Source organism: Microtus pennsylvanicus, chromosome 1, assembly GCF_037038515.1.
Source record: "Microtus pennsylvanicus isolate mMicPen1 chromosome 1, mMicPen1.hap1, whole genome shotgun sequence".
Classification (NCBI taxonomy): domain Eukaryota; kingdom Metazoa; phylum Chordata; class Mammalia; order Rodentia; family Cricetidae; genus Microtus; species Microtus pennsylvanicus.
Genome location: NC_134579.1, coordinates 99602062 through 99623594, shown reverse-complemented (window position 1 = coordinate 99623594; position 21533 = coordinate 99602062). Strand labels below are relative to the sequence as shown.

The following is a 21533-nucleotide window of genomic DNA, read 5'->3' as shown; positions in this document are numbered from 1 at the left end:
AGCTGGGGATTGGACCCAAGGCCTGTGTGCACTATGTAAGCCCTCTACCAGCTGAGCTGCAGCCCCATCTGTGACTGAGTCGCTATCCAGCACAGTTACCAGCCCTCCTTGTCTCCTCTCTTCCCTTCTCCTCTCTTCTCTTTTACCCAAGGAACATGCTGCTCTTTAGCCCCAAGCCCTTTGGTTTGGCAGGGTTTCTCTGTGTAGCTTTGGTTCCTGTCCTGGAAATAGCTCTTGTAGACCAGGCTGGCCTCGAACTCACAGAGATACGCCGGTCTCTGCCTCCCGAGTGCTGGGATTAAAGGTGTGCACCACCACGGCCCAGCACAGCTTGTTTTTTTTTGTTGTTGTTGTTTGTTTTTGTATTTTTTATTTATTTTTTTTGAAGATTATTATTATTTTTCTTTTTTTAATATTTATTTATTTATGATGAATACAATATTCTGTCTGTGTGTATGTCTACAGGCCAGAAGAGGGCGCCAGACATCATTACAGATGGTTGTGAGCCACCATGTGGTTGCCGGGAATTGAACTCAGGACCTTTGGAAGAGCAGGCAATGCTCTTAACCACTGAGCCAACTCTCCAGCCCTGTTTTTGTATTTTTTAAAGACAGGGTTTTTCTCCAGGACCCGGAGCTTGCCCATTTTGCTAGGCTGGGTGGCCTTCAAGGGTCCTACCTGTTTTTTCTTCCCCAGCACTAGGATTACAAATGTATGTCACCACACCCAGCTCTTTATGCAAGTGACAGGGATTGAATTTAGGTCCTCATGATTGCACAGCAAGCTAGCCCTTTACTCCCTGACTGAACATCTCCCCAGCCACCCCCAATACACACATACTTCTTTAAAAAATGTTATACTATATATAAAGGTGTTTTGCTTGCATTTGACTGTGCACCACGTGCATGCATGGTACCCAGATTAGAGCTCCAGTTGGTTGTGAGCTGCTGCAGAATGCTGGGAACCAAACCCAGGTCCTCTAGAAGAGTAGTCCGTGCTTGTGACTATTGAGCCATCCCTTTAGCCCCATATGTGTGTGTGTGTATGTGTAAATATATATACATATGTACATATACACTGCTTTTTTGGGGACAGGGTTTCTCTGTTGTAGCTTTGGAGCCTGTCCTGGCACTCGCTCTGTAGACCAGACTGGACTCAAACTCACAGAGATCCGCCTGCCTCTGCCTCCCGAGTGCTGGGATTAAAGGTGTGAACCACCAGCACCCGACTCAGCCCCATACTTTTTTTTTTTTAAATTTTGGAAACCAGAACATTTATTTTATGACAGATTGAAATCCTCAAGATGAACTGGATGCTGCAACAGCTGCCCTCTTGGGATTAGGGGTTGTCCCTTCACGGAATCCATGCCTGAATCTTCGGTAGACAATTTTTAGGTGCCTCATCCGCCCAGTCCCGGTAGTGTTTCGTCTCTTAGCCTTGGCACTCCAGTTATACTTTCTCTTGCGCTTGGCAGGGTAGCCGCATTTGCTACAGGTAGACTTCTGAAGGTGGTAGGCCTTAGAGCCACAGCGGCGGCACAACGTGTGCGTCTTGTTGCGATGCTTTCCGAAGGATGACGTTCCTTTCGTCATCTTGCTTCTGCCGCCGAGGCCAAAGAGACCAGAACAGCCCCATACTTTTTTTTTTAAAGATTTATTTATTATGTACACAGTGTTCAGCCTCCATGTGTGCCTGCAAGCCAGAAGAGGGCACAAGATCTCAGTACAGAAGGTTGTGAGCCACCATGTGGTTGCTGGGAATTGAACTCAGGACCTCTGGAAGAGCAGTCCATGCTCTTAACCTCTGAGCCATCTCTCCAGCCCCCCAGCCCCATACTTTTTAAAAGACATACTTTTTAAAAGACATAGCTCAGGTTAGTCTGGATCAATCCTTTAGCCCCAACCTTCTTGGTGGTGGGGTCATAGAGATTATATACCTGGTTCTCCTTTTATTTCGAGACAGGGTCTCACTAAATTGCTCAGACTAGCTTTGAACTTATCAGTATCCCAGGCTGATCTCAAAGTCACTATGAAAACAGGATGACTTTTTAAACTCCTTTCTGACCCTGTAAGAGTCTGTCTACCTGCCTAAGCCACGCCCTCACTCTCGGGACTCTCCACTCTTGAGACCTGAGGTTCCCAGTGAAGCTATGTCTAAGACATTGTGGCTGATCCCAGATCTCCAAACTCTGGGATCCCTTAAGAGCCACAGCTACCTGGGTCTGGGCGGTAGCTCTTGTAATTTCAGTTATTCCAGAGGCAAGGGGCTTAAACCCAGGAAGAGGAAGGGAGGGAGAGAGAGAAACAGTTTCAGAGTCTACACAGAGGGTCCAGTAGGGCCAAACAGGCAGGCCCAGGCAGTCAGTGGTAAATAACATTGCAGGTAAAGACGGGCCCAAGAACTGGCTTTGGGCCAGCAGCTGTGGGCTGGTGGAAAGGAATACCATCCTCACTTGTCCTTCAGCATCAAGAGTGGGAGGCAGATGAAGGATGGCCAGCCCAGCCAGCAGCCTTGCGAGCTTCTGTGCATCTCACCTGGCTCCTTCCCTAGTCCTGTCTGAGCTTGGCCAAGCAGGGGCAGGGAGGCTTGTGAGAGCAATGGGGGTGGGGATGGACGGGTCCCGTGTGTAGAACTTGCTTTTTCTCAGGCTACCTAGTTGGTCCCCAGGCACAGAGCCCTAGAGAGAGAACTAGAGCTATCCGAGGAGGGCTGACAGGAGGGAGAACATCCTGGGACTCCTAACTGCAGAGATTGAAAGAAAGGTACCTTTTCTGTCCACCCTCCCCTCCCCCATTCTTCTGCCTTCTTTTTAAAAATTAATTAAAATTTTATGCGTGTATTTTTGAGATCAGGTCTCTTATAGCCCAGGTTGGCTACTCCCTAGTAGCTGAGGATGACCTTGAACTCCCTACCCTTCTGCCTCCACCTTCCAAGTGCTGGGCTTCCCGGCAGGTAAGGAATACCATGCTTTACTTTTAAAAGCTGTGCTGGGGACTGAACCCACCGCTTCATGCATGTTCCATAAGCACCCTATCAACTGAGCTACTCCCCAACATCTCCCCATTCCTTTCCAGACACAGTCTCCCCGTGTATCCCAGGCTGGATTCAAACTCGCAGCCCTCTTTAGTGTTCCCACTGTTGGGGCTACTGGCGTGCACCACTACACCTGCAAAACTCCCCCGCTGCTTCCTTAAGATTTCCCACCATCCACTGACCACTCCTGTGCTTACCCAGGCACGTTTAACCTTCTGACTTGGTGATGTCATCTACAGATGTGTTGAGCCACGTTCCTGGCTGTCTAGGAATGCATCTGGCATGTAGACTGCAGGTTGAACTTACTTATGGGCTTAAATCTTTCAGTAGCTGTCTGTCATCCGTGTGTGTGTGTGTGTGTGTGTGTGTGTGTGTGTGTGTGAATCCAAAGAGTATCTTTGTCCAAAACATCCTCTCCCACCCAGTATGGTGACCAGCGCCTGTCATTTCAACATTTGAGAGGCTGAAAGAAGATTGTAAGTTCAAGAGCACGCTGGGCTATTTGGTAAGTTTAAGGCCAGCCTAGGGTACAAAGCAGAGCCCTGTCTCATTAAAAAAATAAAATCTTGGGCTCAGCAGTTACGAGCCTTGTCTGCTTTAATCGCGGACGCAAATTCATTTCCCAGTTTGTTGGCCACTCACAACCAACTGCAATTCCAGTTCCAGGGGGTCTGACACCATTTTTTGTCCTGTCGGGGCACCAGACACACATCTGGTGTACATCCTGGCAAGGTAATCACGCACATTAAATAAAAATAATTTTTTTTTTAAATTAAAGCTCTTCTCTCAGATCCGGGTGCTAGTTCTTCTTCACGAACTCTCCTAAACCACGTGATTCAATGATCAGAAAAGCCCAACTCAGAGGGGCGGTGGTGGCGCACGCCTTTAATCCCAGCACTCAGGAGGTAGAGGCAGGCGGATCTCTGTGAGTTCGAGGCCAGCCTGGTCTACAGAGAGAGTTCTAGGACAGCCAGGACTACACAGAAAAATCTTGTCTCAAAAACAAACAAACAAAAAGAGGAAAGAGATCCACCTCAGAGTCATCCCCGACTGGGCTTTAGTTTTTCATGGTACGTAACATATCTGAAGTTAGGTTTTCCAGAAAGAAAATAGAGTTACTGGTACCAGCCATAATCAAGAGAAAGGAAAGGTGGACAAGAGTTCCACACCTAGAATCCATGTTTAAAACAGAAAACAAGGGCTTGAGAGATGGCTCAGAGGTTAAGAACACTGGCTACTCTTCCAGAGGTCCTGAGTTTGATTCCCAGCCACCACATGGTGGCTCACAACCATCTGTAATAAAAATTTAAAAGATAATAAAAATGTTAAAAAAAAAAACAGAAAGCAGGGCTGGAGAGATGGCTCAGTGGTTAAGAGCACTGACTGCTCTTCCAGAGGACCCGGGTTCAATTCCCAGCACCCACATGGCAGCTCACAACTGTCTGAAGATCAGTTCCAGGGGATCTGACACTTCACACCAATGCACATAAAATAAAGTTAAATAAACCATAAAAATATTAAAAAAAAACAGAAAGCAAAACAACGAAGCTGTCCTGTGACCTCCACATGACTGTATTAGTCACACACACACACACACACACACACACACACACACACACACACACACAGAATTTAAAACAGAGGCCAGTCAGGTCTACACAGAGATCCAAACCAGCCAGGAATACACAGCGAGACCATGCCTGTCTCATTCAATTTTTGTCGTTGTTTTTTTTTTTCGAGACAGGGTTTCTCTGTAGCCCTGGCTGTCCTGGAACTCGCTCTGTAGACCAGGCTCGTTTCGAACTCACAGAGCTCTGCCTGCCTCTGCCTCCCAAGTGCTGAGGTCAAAGGTGTGCGTCACCATGCCTGGTTTCACCCCCAAATTTTAAATCAAGAATCACAAGCTTGCAAACAAGATATCATAGCCTTATAAAAAATGTCCATATGACATGTTCAGCCCAGTGACTAACTCATTCACCTCAGACCAACACAGTTCTTACTATTAATCACTGTGCCCTGTGTTGCCAGAGGTTGCTTGTTTGTTCCCAGATGCCCAGACCAGAAATAACCACTCAGAAACTATATTAATTAAATCACTGCTTGGCCAATCACTTAAGTATATTGCTAGCTAGCTCTTTTTTTTTAAAGATTTATTTATTTATTATGTATACAACATTCTGCCTCGATGTATGCCCGCACGCCAGTGGAGGGTGACAGATCTCAGTGGTTGTGAGCCACCATGTGGTTGCTGGGAATTGAACTCAGGACCTCTAGAAGAGCAGTCAGTGCTCTTAACCTCTGAGCCATCTCTCCAGCCCACTAGCTAGCTCTTATATCTTAAATTAACCCATTTCTATTAATCTGTGTATCACCACGTGGCTGTGGCTTACCAGCAAGGTTCTGTCTCCAGTGGTGGCTACATGGCTTCTCCCTGACTCTGCCTACTCTCTCTCTATATATATCTCTTTCATCCTGGCTTTACTCTGTTAAGCCATTGGCCAAAAGCAGCTTCTTCTTTTATTTTTTGAGGCAGGGTTTCTCTGTAGCTTTAGGGCCTGTCCCAGAACTAGCTCTTGTAGACCAGGCTGACCTCAAACTCACAGAGATTCACCTGCCTCTGCCTCCCAAGTGCTGGGATTAAAGGTGTGTGCCACCACTGCCCGGCAAAAGCAGTTTCTTTATTAACCAATGGCAATAAAGCATATTCACAGCCTACATCATCTCCCACATCAGTCCTGTGCTCATTGTTACATCGGATCTAATCCTCCCATCTGTGTGTTGAAAATGTCCCCCTGAGCTGGGCATGGTAGCACACCCCTGTAATTTCAGAATGTTTTAGAGTAGAGGCAGGAGGATCAGGAGTTCAAGGCTATACTAGAAAGTTTAAGATCAGCCCTACAGCAGACACTGTCAAAAAGGAAAATCCAAAGCCCCTGAAGTGGTTAGAAGCAATACATCCTGATGTGTGGTGAATTGGTTAACTGTTCTGAGCCTCAGTTTTCTCATGTATAAAATGGGGATAGGAGTTATAATCTATATCACGAGGTTGCCTGAAGGACCAGAGGACTGGAGAGGTGGCTCAGTGGTTAAGAGCACTGGCTGGTCCTCCAGAGGTCCTGAGTTCAGTTCCCAGCAACCGCATGGTGGCTCACAACCATCTGTCGTGGGATCTGATGCCCTCTTCTGGAATAAAGGAGTGCACTCATATAGGTAAAATAAATAAATAAAACCTTTAAAAAAAAGGATCATGGTGGAAGGCCAAGGATGCGGTTCAGCTGGTCAAGTGCTCAGCGAGCATGCTTGAGGTTCTGGGTTCCACCCCCCATACCACAGAAACCCAGATACGGGGCACACACGTAGAATCCCTGCAGATCAGAGGAGACACAGGAGGATGAGGAGGTCAAAGTCAGTGAGTTCAAGGCCGGCTTGGGCCACACATCTTGTCTCAAAATGGGAGAAAAAAAATTTGTGACTATAATTTATTGAAGATGTTGGCTCCCTTTGAGGCCTAAAATAATGTTGAATAAGCCCGAAGCAGGGCAAGTAAATATTGACTGGGCATGTGAGCCACATGTCCCAACATATGCCTCGAGGAAAGGATGTCACTACGAAGGAGGTAAGGAGAAAGGATTGGAGATACGACTCAGTGGTTACGGGCACTCGCTCCTCTTGCAGAGGACCCAGGTTCAGTTCCGAGCACCCACAGCAACCAGCTCACAACTCCCTGCAACTCCTGGTCCAGGGAATCTGAGGTTCTCTTCCGGCCCTGAAAGGCACCAGCAGGTATGTGGTGTGTATACATGCATTCAGGCACAAACACACAAGAATACACAGAAAATGAAATAGAAAAATAAATCTTTTTTTTTTTTTTTTTTTTTTTTTTTTTGGTTTTTCGAGACAGGGTTTCTCTGTGGTTTTGGAGCCTGTCCTGGAACTAGCTTTTTTTTTTAAATTTATTATTTATTTATTTTTTGGATTATATATTTTTTCTTTTTTTAAATTTTTTAAAAATTTATTTATTTATTAAGGATTTCTGCCCCCTCCCCGCCACCGCCTCCCATTTCCCTCCCCCTCCCCCGATCAAGTTCCCCTCCCTCATCTGCTCAAAGAGCAATCAGGGTTCCCTGACCTGTGGGAAGCCCAAGGAACCTCCACCTCCATCCAGGTCTCCTAAGGTGAGCATCCAAACTGCCTAGGCTCCCCCAGAGCCAGTACGTGCAGTAGGATCAAAAACCCACTGCGACTGTTCTTGAGTTCTCAGTATTCCTCATTGTCCGCTATTGGAACTAGCTTTTGTAGACCAGGCTGACCTCGAACTCACAGAGATCCGCCTGCCTCTGCCTCCCAAGTGCTGGGATTAAAGGCGTGCGCCACCACCGCCCGGCTAGAAAAATAAATCTTAAAAAAAAAGAGCCAAGCTGAGCAGTCGTAGCACAGACCTTTAATCCTAGCACTGGGGAAGTAGAGGCGAGTTCCAGGACAGGCTTCAAAGCTACAGAGAAACCCTGTCTCCAAAAGTCAAAAAACAAAAACAACAAAAAATTAGAGGGGCTAAGATTTGGCTCTGTTGGTAGAGTGCCTGACTTTCATACATAAGCCCTAGGTTCAGTCTCCAGAGTGATACAAACTGGGCATGGTGGAGCATGTCTCCATTCCCAAACCGGGGAGGTAGAAACAGGAGGACCAGAAGTTCAAGGTTGGGTCAGGGGAAGTAGCTCAGCTGGTAGAGTGCTTGCCTAGCATGCGCAAGACCTGGCATCCATGCCTAGCGCCACCTTAAACTGGGTATAGTGGTGCACGCAACACTGGCATTGCTGTGTACTTCTAACTCTCCTCCCGTGTCAAGCAACTCAAAGAAAACACAGATTCAAGCAATGGCTGCTTCAGTCCTCGCAGCTCCCAGGACCTCCTGTTTGTTTCAGGCCTGTGGTGTGTGTGTGTGTGTGTATGTGTGTGTGTGTGTGTGTGTGTGTGTGTGTGTGTGTGTGTGTGCATGTGCTGGAGTGTATGTTGAGTGAGGCCAGAGGACTGCTGTGACTTTTGTCACACAGATGTCATTTACTTTTTTTTTTTTTGAGACAGAGTCTCTCACTGGCCTGGAGCTTGCCAAACAGGCTAGGCTATTGGCCAGCAAGCCCCAAGTGATCCTATTGTGTCTGCCTCCCTGGTGCTGGGATTACAAGCGTGCTATAGGTCTGACTTTCCTCTCCTTAGGTTCTGAGACTCGAACCCAGGTTCCTGTGATTGCAAGATATAGACTTTACCCAGTGAGCCGTTTCCTCAAACCTTGTTCAGCCTTCCTTCCTTCCTTCCTTCCTTCCTTCCTTCCTTCCTTCCTTCCTTCCTTCCTTCCTTCTTTACTTCCTTCCTTCTTCCCTCCCTCCCTCCCTTCTTCCCTCCCTCCTTCCTTCTGACAGGGTCTCATGTATCTAGGATGGCCTCCGACTTCCTATACAGCAGGGGGTACTGTCAACTCTTCTGCCTCCACTTCTGGGGTGCTAAGGGACCAGGTATGCACGAGCACACCTGGTTTTGTGAGGTGTTGGCAATGGAACCCAAGGACTCAAACACATTCTAGTTAAGCACTCTACCAACTGAGCAGCATCCCAGGCCCCACTCCCACCCTCCAATGGAGTCTCTCTTATAGCCCAGGCTAGTCTTGGAATTGTGATCTTCCCACCTCAGCCTCCCCAACTGGGATTACATGCATGAATGCTTACACCCTGCCTCCCCCCACTCCCTGGGCTCCTCTCTGAATGGCCTACCTCATTCCCACACTTCTACAGACAGTAGCTGTGGCTAATCAGTAAGAGGCAGGCCTTATGGGTTTAGAACCCATTGCACAAAGCTGGGGCTCTGACTGGGGCCTGGGTTGGCTAGGAAGGAGTGTGTGCAAGATTAGGTGGTATGGTCCGGAGTCTTGACAGACTGAGAACCTTGTCTTTGGAGACAGACATCCCTTCCTCCAAACACATCGTGGATTTTGTCTGTCAGAATTCTTGACATGTCTTTCATCTGATGCTGGAACAGTGAAATGGGAACTGGGCAGGATGTTGCAAAGGACATGCAAGGGAGGAGAGAGAGGTTGAGAGCCAGGATGTGAGGGAAGGAAGACAGGGAAAAGATGCAGCCCAAGGCCACCCTGGTAGGCACCTTTTTGTTATTGTTGTTGTACTGGGAAAATGCTCTGCACTGGGCGACATCACAGGACCCCTCCTTAAATTTTAATTTAACTTATCTATTTTTAGATGTGAGTTTGGGCTAACTCATGCTATGACATGTGTGTGTGTGTGTGTGTGTGTGTGTGTGTGTGTGTGTGTGTAGGTCAGAAGACAACTTGCTGGAGTCGGTTTTCTCCTTCCACCATGTGGTTCCCAGGGATCAAATCCAGGTTGTCAGTCTTGGCAGCAGGCACCTTTGCTCGCTGAGCCATCTTAAATCCCAACACTTTGGAGGCAGAGGCAGGTGGATCTCTGAGTTCAAGGCCAGCCTGGTCTACAGAGCGAGTTCCAGGACAGCCAGAGCCACCCTGAGAACCCATGTCTTGAAAAACCAAAAAATAAAAAATAAAAAAATGTGGAAAGTAAAACTAATTAAATATCTATAACACACACACACACACACACACACACACACACACACACACACGAACTATCTTGAGCCCTCCTAATAAGTCATTTATTGCCCACCTCTTGCGTTTGCCCTAACATCCTGGAGACTCTCATATAAAATCTTTTTAGAAAAGTTCAAGCAGTTTGCATTGACGCGAAGGTTGAGAATGTCATTGGATTACATCTGAGCTCTGTGGCAGAGGTGGCCTCTCTTGGCTGCGACTCCATTACCTGATGTTCCCACCCAGGTACTTAAGAAATACCTGAACTTATGACTTTCTTTGTTCTTTGTTGATGTAAAACCTTGATGTCACTGTTGCCACATTGGAACGTGGTGTTCGGAGGGAACCTGGATCTGACTCTGGACCATGGTCACTCCTTTTCTGGCTTCAGAATAAAACACCTCATTACCTTTAAGATGCGAACTGTGTTGTGCATTAAGGGGGGACTTTTTGGTCACAGAATTATCCAACTGTATGCAATGTGCACCCATCAGCCTGCTGTCACAGCCATCAGCATTAGTCAGCATGTGTGGTATACTCATGTGTGTGCACCTGTGTTTTCAGGTGCAGGTATCACATGCATGTGTGTGCACCTGTGTGTTCAGATGCAGGTGCCACATGCATGTGTGTGCACCTGTGTGTTCAGATGCAGGTGCCACATGCATGTGTGTGCACCTGTGTTTTCAGGTGCAGGTACCACATGCATGTGTGTGCACCTGTGTGTTCAGATGCAGGTACCACATGCATGTGTGTGCACCTGTGTTTTCAGGTGCAGGTGACACATGCATGTGTGTGCACCTGTGTTTTCAGGTGCAGGTGACACATGCATGTGTGTGCACCTGTGTTTTCAGGTGCAGGTACCACATGCATGTGTGTGCACCTGTGTTTTCAGGTGCAGGTACCACATGCATGTGTGTGCACCTGTGTTTTCAGGTGCAGGTGCCACAAGCATGTGTGTGCACCTGTGTTTTCAGGTGCAGGTACCACATGCATGTGTGTGCACCTGTGTTTTCAGGTGCAGGTGCCACAAGCATGTGTGTGCACCTGTGTTTTCAGGTGCAGGTACCACATGCATGTGTGTGCACCTGTGTTTTCAGGTGCAGGTACCACATGCATGTGTGTGCACCTGTGTGTTCTGGTACAGGTGCCACATGAATGCGTGTGCACCTGTGTGAAGCATGATTAATAAAAACTCAGGATCAGAAATTGGGGTTCAACCTGAATATCCAAAAAGCAAAACAGTCAGCCACTGGCTCTTACCTTGACCTCAGTCTGAAATGGCGAGCCTGCCTGTAGGAACTTCAGAATGAGACTGTATTTCTGAGAGCTGTCTCTCCCCATCTTGTATTCCTCTCTAGGGCTAGGATTAAAGGCATGCACCACTGGGATTAAAGGTGCACATCATTGGGGGCTGGAGAGATGGCTCAGTGGTTAAGAGCATTGCCTGCTCTTTCAAAGGTCCTGAGTTCAATTCCCAGCAACCACATGGTGGCTCACAACCATCTGTAATGAGGTCTGGTGCCCTCTTCTGGCATGCAGGCATACATGCAGACAGAATACTGTATACATAATAAATAAATAAATATTTTTTTTAAAAAAAGTGCACATCATTATGGCTACTGAGATTAAATGTGAGTGTTACCATAATCTGGTCTGTAAGGCTGACCAGTAAGAATGTTTAAGTCTCAGATCTTCAGGCAAGCTTTATTTATTAAAATACAATTGAAATGTATGTTCAGGTGCAGGTACCACATGCATGTGTGCGTGTGTGTAGAAATGAACACCAGATGTCTTTATCACGTCACTGCCCATTTTATTTGTTAAGACAGGGACTCAACGTGAACCTGGAACTCAATGTTTTGGGTAGGCTGGCTGGCTGGTGTTACTGGGGTTACAGACATTGCACCTGGCTTTTCCATAGATGCTGGGGATCCAAACTCAGGTTCTTTTTTTTTGGGGGGGGGAGGGTTCTAGATAGGGTTTCTCTGTGTAACCTTGGCTATCCTGAAATTCAATCTGTAGAAGAAGTTATCCTCGAACTCACAGAGATCCGCCTGCCTCTGCCTCCCGAGTGCTGGGATTAAAGGAGTGCGCCACCACCGCCTGGCTCCGAACTCAGACTCTAATGTCTGTGCAGTGAGCACTTTATCCACGAGCCACCTCCCAGTGCGCTCCACCTCTGGCACCTGTGGCGTTCCTGTCTCCTGGGTGTCACCTCTGGATTACGCGGCATGCCTGCTTTTTCTAGGGAGCTGCAGTGGGGCCCGCTACTGATGGCCTTTTTGGCAGACCCTTGAGCAACCCTTTAACACGAATTCTCTGAGTTCTACGCTTGCTCCCTGCCCCTGCTCAAGGGATGCGGCCTTCAGCAGGTGTTTAACTTATGACCATCTAGAAACTCCACGGAGATGAACGCTCTGTTGTTTTATTGTTAAAGACCACAGAACCAGGCAATGTTGTAGCTGGCGGTTCCTTTCTCTGTCTCATAAGAGAATAAAATGTGAAGATTAAAAAAAATCATATTGTCTCCAGCCATGGCGGTGCACGCCTTTAATTCCAGCACCTAGGAAGCCAAGGCAGGAGGATCTTCAGAGTGAGTTCCAGGACAGTCAGAGATGCGTACTGAGACCCTGTCTCAAGCAAATGAACAAGCGAAGAATTAATACAGAAAGGTTTCTACTCTCCTATATTCCCTCTCCCCTTAGCTCTTTTTATTTATCTTTTTTTTTTTTTAAAGCTGAGGCTGGCCTCAGACTCTCTAAGTGCTGAGGACGACCTTGACCTCCTGATCCTCCGGTGCTGCCTCCTACAGACTGGTATTACAGTTTCGTATTACCACAACTAAACTTTTATTGTTTCTGAACTATGTAAAAGAAACTACACGCTGTGTGCCCTTTGCAGATTGGCAAGAGGATTGCCCGCTCCAGCAGCTGCCCTGTACCCATAATTCATTCCCTATTATTGCTCGCTACTATTTTATGATATTTATGTACCACGTTTTAACCCTTTATCTGTTGATGGATATTACTAGTCTGGGGCTGTGAGTAAGGGGAGGTAAACACGTGTGTACAAGTTATCAATAGCCCAAGGCTATAGAATCAGAGGTCACAATTTTGAGTTTTAGTTTACTGGGTCTCTCATAGCCCACGGTGTCCACCAAGTCCCTATGTAGCCAAGGCTAGCCCTGAATTCCTGATCCGTTTCTGCTTTCGGCTCCCAAGCTGTCATTGCTTCTCAGGTCTTTTGTCGTGCGTGGGAGGATTAGGATGTGGATTTTACTAGTGTGTGTTGAAGTGCGGTCGGAGGACAACTCGTGCGAGTTAGTTCTCTCATTCCACCCCGTGTGAGCCTGGAATTGAGCTCAGATTGTCAGGTTAGGTGGCAAGCGCCTTTAACCTTGGAGCCATCTTTCCGGCCACCAGGATGTGGACTTAAAGTTAAGGTTCTATTTCCTAAATTCCTATAGCATTTCCTACTCAAATACAAGAGTTCAGGGACTTTGCACGAAGCCCGCTCCGATCGGTGTTCAGAAGTCACCGAAGCCGTCAGGAACGCTGTGGGGACCCCGCACAGGACGTCCAGATACGAGAGCCGTGACCATTTTGTTTCGGTGAAAGAGGACTAACACTGTAATCCCAGAACAAACGCGAAGACGATTCTGACAGGTGAGAACGCCACATCCGCGTTCCCGAAAGGACAAGTAGACTTGCTGGGGATCCGTAGGGTATCTACGCACTGGTGCCCCAATGCCCCGCCTTAAGGGCGAAGTCGGTGTGTGAGGGCGGAAGTGTGCCCGGAAGCTGGCGGGTGAAGCGATGGGAATGACACCCAGGAGCACCAATGGGGTGTCGCGGCGGGCTTGTTGTGTTACTCCGGTGGGTAAGGGCTAACGGTTTCCGGTAGTGGCAGCCCCCGGAGGGGTCGGAGGAAAGAGGCGACCGGGACCCCAGCAGCGACGGCGAGATGCTGGGCTACGGGGCGTCCGAGTTGGAATCTATAGAGGGCGAAGAGGCCGTGGAGGCCCCGGGACCAGCCCCGGAGCCGCGAGCCCCGGAGCCGCGAGCCCCAGAGCCCGAGCCGGGCTTGGACTTGAGCCTGAGCCCGAGCCCGTTGCCCGAAAGTCCGGAGCGGCGGGGCGGCAGTCCGGGACGGAGGAAGGGGCGGCGGGGCGGCGGCCGGAGGGGGCGGCAGGTGAGCGGCGGCGTGGCCCGGCCCCCCGCTGGCTAAGCGTGCGGGACTCCTCCGCTCACCGTTCCGCCCTCTGCTCTCAGGTTCGATTCCACCTGGCGCCGCCCTCCCCGGTCCGCTCCGAGCCGCTGCTCGCGGCCGGTGCCCCAAGCGACGATCCCGCGGCGCCGCAGCCGCTGGAGGTGGCGGCCCCGCAGAGCAGCCTGGCCCTGAGTCTGGAGCTGCAGAGCGCGCGCGCTGCCGTCGCCGGCGGCCAGTTTGATGCCGCGAAGGCGGTGGAGGAGCAGCTGCGAAAGTCGTTCCAGACCCGCTGCGTCGTGGAGGAGACGGTGGCGGAGGGTGAGGCGGGCAGGCGCCCGGCCCCGGCGGCGGTGGTCTGGGTGAAGGGCGCTGCTCACCCACCCCCGCCTCTCGTGCGCTCGCAGGGTTGAACGTGCCGCGCTCTAAGCGGCTCTACCGAGACCTGGTGAGTCTGCAGGTGCCGGAGGAGCAGGTTCTGAACGCGGCACTGAGGGAGAAGCTGGCCATGCTGCCACCGCAGCCCCGAGTTCCGCCGCCCAAGGTGAAGGAAGGGATCCAGGGACCCGGGCTCCTCTCCCTGGGCTCTTCCTCCACCCGAGTGTAATCTTGCGTTGGGCCTTACCTTCCAACAGGAGGCGCTCGGGCCGGGGCCAGACATGACCATGCTGTGCAACCCAGAGACTCTGTATTATGAGGCTCCGCACTTGACAGTGGACGGACTGCCCCCGCTAAGGCTTCAAGCCCGGCCCCGCCCCTCAGAAGATACCTTTCTCATGCACCGGATGCTGAGGCGCTGGGAAGCTTAGCCCTCAACTCTCTGTAGTGCTAGTCTGTACTTTTGTTAAAGTTGTTTCCTCATAGAATAAAGTTATTTCGTTTTTTTAAAAAAATCAACTTTGCTCCTAGTTGGAAGCTGCGTGTAGGTGAGAATTTTCTCCCTCCTTCAGTGATGGCAAGTGGAAAGCACTAAGTGGGGTCAGACTTAAGTCACCTGTCTTCTGATTATAATTAGAATTTGAAACTTAGCTTTACATTATGATGCCAAGTCCTAGGGTTTGGGAGGCCATGCAGAAGAATCCTGTGTTCAAGGAGTTTGAGCTAAGTGGTTTCAGGCTGGGTAGGTTCAGCTCCGTGGTAGCATTTGGTTAAGTATGTACAAAGCCCTGGCTTCAATCCCCAGAGTATGTGTGCAGCGTGTGCACAAACACTAGTCAAAGCGCTTTGGTCTCCACTTTGGCTGGGCATGGTGATGAACACTTGTGAGGTAGACACAGCAAGAGCAGGAGTTCCCGGCCCACCCTAAGTTAGGGGATACCGTCTCAAAAACAACAAAAATGCACCCCCTTACACACTCTGCTCCATTTATAAGACCATTTATTTCTTTTTCTTTCTGTTTTTTTCTAGACAGGATTTCTCTGTAGCTTTGGAGCCTGACCTGGAACTAGCTCTTATACACCAGGCTAGCCTCAAACTCAGAGATCCACCTGCCCCTGCCTCCTGTGTGCTGGGATTAAAGGCGTGTGCCACCACAGCCCGGCTATTTTGATTTTTCAAGACAGGGTTTCTCTGTGTAGCTTTGGAGCCTGTCCCAGAACTAGCTCTCGTAGACCAGGCTGGACTTGAACTCACAGAGATCCGCCTGCCTCTGCCTCCTGAGTGCTGGGATTAAAAGTGTCAGTCACCATTGCCCGACTATAAGAACAATTTTTAATCTGTCTCTTTAGCGGTTGTCTTGGAACTCGTTTAGACCAGGCTAGCCTTGAACTCAGATTTGCCTGCCTCTGCTTCCCAGGCAGAGGATTAAAGGCCTACATCACAACATCTGTTTTTTCAAATACTTCTAAACAAAAGTATTTACCCAAATGAGGATGTTATCATTAACTAACTGCTCCACAGGAGACTGTCCAGGCTTCATTTGTGTATTACCCATGTCCAACAGAACAGTGCTGAGAGTTCAATGTCCAAGGTTCCAGGAACCCTTGACAAAGCAATGGAGACCTTCACTTTGCAATCACCCAAACATCTCATTCCACCAGCGGTCCTGAAGCAGGTTTGTGCCTCTGGACTGGTACCTATCTAGAGCTCTATTTTACCCCTGCCCGTAAACATACACTTGTCTGCGGTTTCTTTAGAAGGAAACTAAGTTGGACTCAATAAGCTACACACCAAAATTTGCTCTACCCCTCCCCGCTTCAGCAGTAAGGGTACTGGCTAGTTTTATGTCAACTTGACACAAGCTGGTGTTATCAGGAGGGAGCCTCAACTGAGAAAATGGCTCTATAAGACTATAGGCAAGTATGTAGGACATAGTGATTGATGGAATAAGGCCTGGCCCACTGTGGGTAGAACAATCCCTGAGCTGGTGGTCCTGGGGTCTATAAGAAAGGCTAAGCAAGTTTTGAGGGACAAGTCCATAAGCAGCATCCTTCCACGGCTTCTACATCAGCTGCCTCCAGGTCCCTGCCCTTCCCTTAACGATGAACTGAGATGCGGATGTAGAAAATGAATAAACTCTTCCCCAAGTTTCCTTGGCCATAGTGTTCATCACAGTAGTATCAACCCTAACTACAACAGGGACTAACAGTTTTCCACCCCTACAGGATATCGCTCCATTATGTAGCCCACCCAGGCTGGCCTCAAACCTCAAGATCAGCCTGCCTGTACCATAACCAGCAAAATTCACCCCACGAGATTCCTACTAAGAGGTACCATCCCACCAGAAAGCACCAGACACAGGTGCAGGGGCCACTGCCCTAGTTATCAAGTTTATTGTGCTGTTCTCACATTCCAAACCCAGCTCCCTCTCCCACCGGGGGACAGCAGAAGGAAGGATTTCACAGTACCTGTGTGTCTCCTTACCAAACTTCCCCTCTAACACCCTTAGTCCATCCATGGTCCACTTAAGTGCAGCTAGGAACAAAGGCTGAGAAGCAGGAATCTCCTTCGGAGAACAGGAGGAAGGGCTAGATAATTTGACATTCCCCCTTCCTATGCCCTAGGAGGACAGAATCAGCAAACAGTCCATGCCATCCAGCCCAGCAGGCTGGGAGAGGAAGCTGATGTAATTCCAGCACAGCTGGGCTTACTCAAGTGCCAGAGGTGTCGGGGAGAAGAATTGGGGAAGCAACTTAAGAAAAGCTCTCTTTACAAATCCAAGAAAAAAAACTTTTTGGAGTTAGACAGGAAAGACCTTGGGATAATTTCCTCTTCCCCCAGGTCTTCAGGAGCAGCAAGGGCAGCCTCCTCACACCTTCTGTTCAGAAGGCCACTTAGTGGCTGGGGGACCGGGCCTTGTGGAACAAGTACACAGGACGCTGGAAGCCTGGAAAAAGCACACAAGGCAGGTGGGTAGGACCTTGACAGTCTCCACAGGGCTAGCACCTCCCACCAGCGAAAAGCGAGCCATTCTTACCTCTGGAGGTGTTACTTGGTGTGGCCACAAGCTCATAGCTGGAGAAGCCCACCTCTGGGGACGTCAGGTAGGAACTGAACTGTTCTGGCTTCAGCTGGATTCGAAAGTAGTTCTTATAGATTGTTTCCTGGGGAAACAGGAAACAAATTTAGCTCACCACCTCTTTCCCTGGCCAAGAATGACATCCTTTTGTCTTTGCGCAGCAAGTGTGAGTTGGGTAGGGTGGTCCACACCAGCTACCTCAGGTACTTCGGAGGCTGAAGCAGGAGGATGAAGAGTTCAATACCAGCCTGCAATACAGAGCCAGCTCAGGCCAGCAGCTTAGCTACGATCAAAATATAAAAAGGTCTGATCCCAGCCTGGTCTACAGAGCAAATTCCAGGAAAGTCAAGGCTACAAAGAAAAACTCTGTCTATAAAAACAAAACAAATTGAACACCCAAAACAAATGGGCTGGGGCTGTAGCTCATTGGTAGAGAGACCACTTTCCCTGCCATGTGCAACGTCTGGGTTTAACCACCAGGAAAATAAAAACATGACTATCCCATCTCCACAGAAACCCAACTCACCGTGAGAGACTTTCTCCTGCAGTAGGATGACCATGGTTGGGGCTCCAGGACCAGAATGCCCCCAGGGCGCAGATGCCGGTAGATCCGGCGGAACATGCGCTTTAGCCCCTCGTCTCCCCAGTTCAGGTGCACCCACTTGGTGAGGCTGAGGCAGAGCACCACATCATACTCAGGTCTTTGGGCATCCACCAGCTCATCTCGGTCCAGGACATAGTTACCCTAAGGGCCAGAGGAGGGCAAAGAGGTCAGAAGGAGGGACGAAGCACCACTGGCCCACAACCACCTGCAGACTCTGAGACAAAGTCCGACACACAACCTCACGTGGGCTCTGGTGGCCCTCTTCTCTGAGGCTCGTCCTGCCAGCGCCTTCTGTCAGTCTCATGTTCTCTCTTCTCCCTTTTCTGATGCCAAACCAAACATATCTAAAAGGGAGCCTGGGCAATACTGGAACGCTCCCGAGACCCCAGCCCAGGGGACCTCATATACACAGGCGGTGGTTCTAAAGACAGGGCGGCTCCACAGAGGCTCTTCAGTGGGCTCTAATATTTCAGACCTATCCTTTCTCCAGTGAAGTGAAAGATTTAGGAAAGCTCTGGAAGGTAAACTCATCACTACTTCCCAGGAAGGCATTTTTTTCAGGCTAAGCCATGCGCACATATCCCTCTGGATGGGCTAACAACTGCTCAATGGAGAAAGCTAGTGGAGATGGGGACACATGCTCTATCAGGCTGGGAACTCTCCTCTCCTGTTATTCAGAGTCAGCATGGAAAAGACCGAAAGACAAGCCTGCTGGTTCCTGACCAGTAACCTAAGCAGTGTGTGCTGTATCTAGGGAAACAAAAAGCAGCTGATGCAAATGAGGCCCCTACCAAAGGCCCCAAACTACATGTATTGGAGTGCCACCAGTCTCCCCCAAAGACACCCAATCTCATGCTCCCTCAAATGTGAGGACAAAGTTCTACCTGGACAGAGCAGTAGAGGGAAGGTGGACTGTCTGGATTATAGTCCCCACTGTAAGCAGGGCATGTCAGTCCCCATATTGGGGCTGAGATCCTTGGATTCAGGAGAAAATACCAGATGTTAGAGCCTGAAGGTAGAGATCCCACTTTCCAGGTTATAGGAGGGGAGACAACACCCCCAGTAGATTTTCTGGCCAATCCAGACTGTTTTCTCCAGGAGATGGTTCTTGTAGGAACAGATGCAGGAATGAATATACCTCTAGGTCATGACCTTCCCCCCAACACATTCCTATTTAATCTCATCTTCACACTTGGACCCTATTCCAAGAGCCTTTGGACTCTCTTACCGTGACGAAGACAACATTGTTGGGGAAGACAGATGTGTCCGCTCCATCCAAGGGCACTTGGGGTGCAGCAATGGGACCCCGGCTGGCTGTCAGTGAGGCTGGGAAGCAGCTCCTTTTTCGGACGGTAGCAGTCCCTTCTGTCCCTGGGTCACCCCCAGAAGTCTGGGCTTGGAGACGAATCTCCTCGGACAGGTAGTGTCGGATATTTTGGCGGGCAGAGTGGATAAGCTGTGGATCAATGTCCAGCCCAACCATGCGGGCTGGGCCCCACTTGCAGGCAATACTTAGGGTCAGATGGCCAACATTGCAGCCCAGATCTAGGACGTCCCGGCCTTGAAACCACTCTGGCTTCAACACCCTAAGGCGCACGTCCTCACAGGAAGGATTGCGATAGCCATAGTATTTGCAGTAATTCCCATACTGGAACTTTTGCTGTTGCTTTTTGAAGCCAGTTGCAGGTGGTGGGTGGTGATGGCGGCCTCCCCCACTCCCTCTGCCCTTTTCCTTGGAACCCTGGCTTCCACCCCTAGCCCCTGCCTCCGACTTGCTGGAAGTCCTGCGGCGTTTGCGGTGTCGGGAGGAGGAAGATGAGGGTGCAGAGGTAACTGAGGCAGCTGGAGGGGCAGAAAGGGAGCCTGAGGAGCCCTGCAGGGCAGATGGAAGGGGAGACACAACTTCGTCCCTGCAGTTGATGGCTGTGTTGAGTTCATAGGGTTGAGGGGCATCGCGGTTCTGGCCTCTGTGCTGCTGCTGCGTGGCACCCTCCCCTTGGAGTGAGGGGGTGAGAGGGTCAGCGGGCAGCACGGCGTGGCTATCGTTCCCTCCAGACGCCTGCTGCTGCTGGTGGTGCGGTCCCCGGTGTCTATGGCGCTTGCGACCGATCTTGAGTGGCGAGGCCAGAACTACATGGGCCTCATCAGTGCAAGTGTTGAGACTGAGCGGGTCAGTGATATCTTTGGGGATGAGGATCTCCACAGGGTCTCGCCCCTTGGCCGGAAGTGGGGATGACTTTGGGGTCTCCGCATTGAGCGCTCTACTTACTTCCTCATCCAGGAGGCTATTCAGGTTCAGTGGATCAAATATATTGCCCCCCAGAAGAAAATTGGAGGGTAACACCGAGTCGCAGTCCGAATTCACCCGCCGGCGCCTCTTGAAGGCCGGATGTTTGAAGCCTCCACCGCTCCCTCCCCCCACGTTACAGCTATTTCTTCTCTTGCCCCCGCCACCCCCGGGGGGTCGGTGGGGCTGGTAGCCATTGCGAGGTCGAGGAGGGGCCGGGGGACCCAGGTCCGTCCCGCCCCCTCCCCGTCGCTCCTCCTCCACGTCCGCAGGAGCGGTGGCTCGCCCGTGGGGCTCCCCATGTGCCTGTGCCTGGGGGCCGCCCCCTCCGCTGGCTGCGGCCCCGGCCGAGTGCGCGCGTGGGCCCGGACGGCGTTCCGTCCCGTCGCGGGGCTCCCCGGAGGCAGCCTCTCGGTGCGATCGCACCTCGGGGCCGCCCCCTCCGCCCGACTCCTCTTTGAGCGGCGGCGGCGGGGCCGGCACCAGAAAGGGCTCCTTCTCCGCCGCCATCTCGATCATCTCCTCCCCCTGTTTAATTCCCCCTTCCCAGGCGAGGGGACTGAGACGAGATCACGGGGAAGCCCCCTGCAAACCCTTCCGAAGCCCGCCTCCCTCCCGCCCCTTCCCCGAGTGCGCGCGCAGCTCTGCCTCGCGCCCAAGCGCCTCCACCTCCCTCCCGCGACACACCAAGCGCGCCCCACTCGCCCGCGAGACCAAAACAAGATGCCCGCGAGACCCGGACAAGCCGAGGCGCCAACTGCGCGTGCGCCGCCACCCTCGCCGCCGCCACTACCACTCCGCCGCGAGCGCGCACGACGGGCGCGCGATCCGCTCGCCCAGGACCCACGCATGCGCACGCCGCCACCACCCGGGCTGCGCGCGCACGGGGGAGTGCGAACCAACTTAACGGCTCCGAGAGTTTAAACACAGCCCCCCCTCCCCGGTCACCTCCCCCTCCCCCAGCCCGAGACGCCCACTGCCCGACACGGACACCCCACTTCCCTTCGCCGCCACGTCCAAGCCCTACTGCTAGCCTTTGTCTCTGCCGTGCGCTCCCACCCACCGGAGGCGGGGAACGGGAGCCGCCGTGAAAAGGTCTCCTTGACACCCGACCCTGGTTCCCGAGGAATGGGGCTCCGCGGTCTCCGCCCGGCTCTAAACCCAACAACCTCCCCGCCCCGCCTCCTTCCTCCCCCATCCCCGCCCCTCCCAGGGTGCGCCTGCGCACAAGCCTCCGGGGCTTGCGCGGGGAGAAGAGGCGACACGTGCTGGAGGCGATGCTCCGCCCCTTCAGCCCTAGGGGCGGGGAGCGTGACGTCGCTTCCTCAGGTTA

The 21533-nt window shown here is 51.0% G+C and overlaps 3 protein-coding genes across 3 annotated transcripts; 1 reads left to right on the top strand and 2 right to left on the bottom strand.

The window, feature by feature from the left end:
* Positions 1-1271: 1271 nt before the first annotated feature.
* Positions 1272-1611, bottom strand: LOC142840522 (large ribosomal subunit protein eL37-like). The gene has a single exon (XM_075957003.1). It carries the CDS (start codon positions 1590-1592, stop codon positions 1299-1301), a length of 294 nt encoding a protein of 97 aa, XP_075813118.1. The 5' UTR covers positions 1593-1611; the 3' UTR covers positions 1272-1298.
* An 11920-nt stretch (positions 1612-13531) lies between these two features.
* Positions 13532-14753, top strand: Ppp1r35 (protein phosphatase 1 regulatory subunit 35). Its single transcript, XM_075975689.1, has 4 exons — positions 13532-13837; positions 13918-14173; positions 14260-14396; positions 14488-14753. The coding sequence occupies exons 1-4, from the start codon at positions 13610-13612 to the stop codon at positions 14659-14661; spliced, it is 795 nt and encodes a 264-aa protein (XP_075831804.1). The 5' UTR covers positions 13532-13609; the 3' UTR covers positions 14662-14753.
* Positions 14754-16592: 1839 nt separating this feature from the next.
* Positions 16593-21148, bottom strand: Mepce (methylphosphate capping enzyme). The gene is made up of 4 exons (XM_075975677.1): positions 19142-21148; positions 17836-18054; positions 17268-17394; positions 16593-17177 (listed from the first exon to the last, which is right to left on the bottom strand). Exons 1-4 carry the CDS (start codon positions 20717-20719, stop codon positions 17125-17127), a joined length of 1977 nt encoding a protein of 658 aa, XP_075831792.1. The 5' UTR covers positions 20720-21148; the 3' UTR covers positions 16593-17124.
* Positions 21149-21533: the final 385 nt, after the last annotated feature.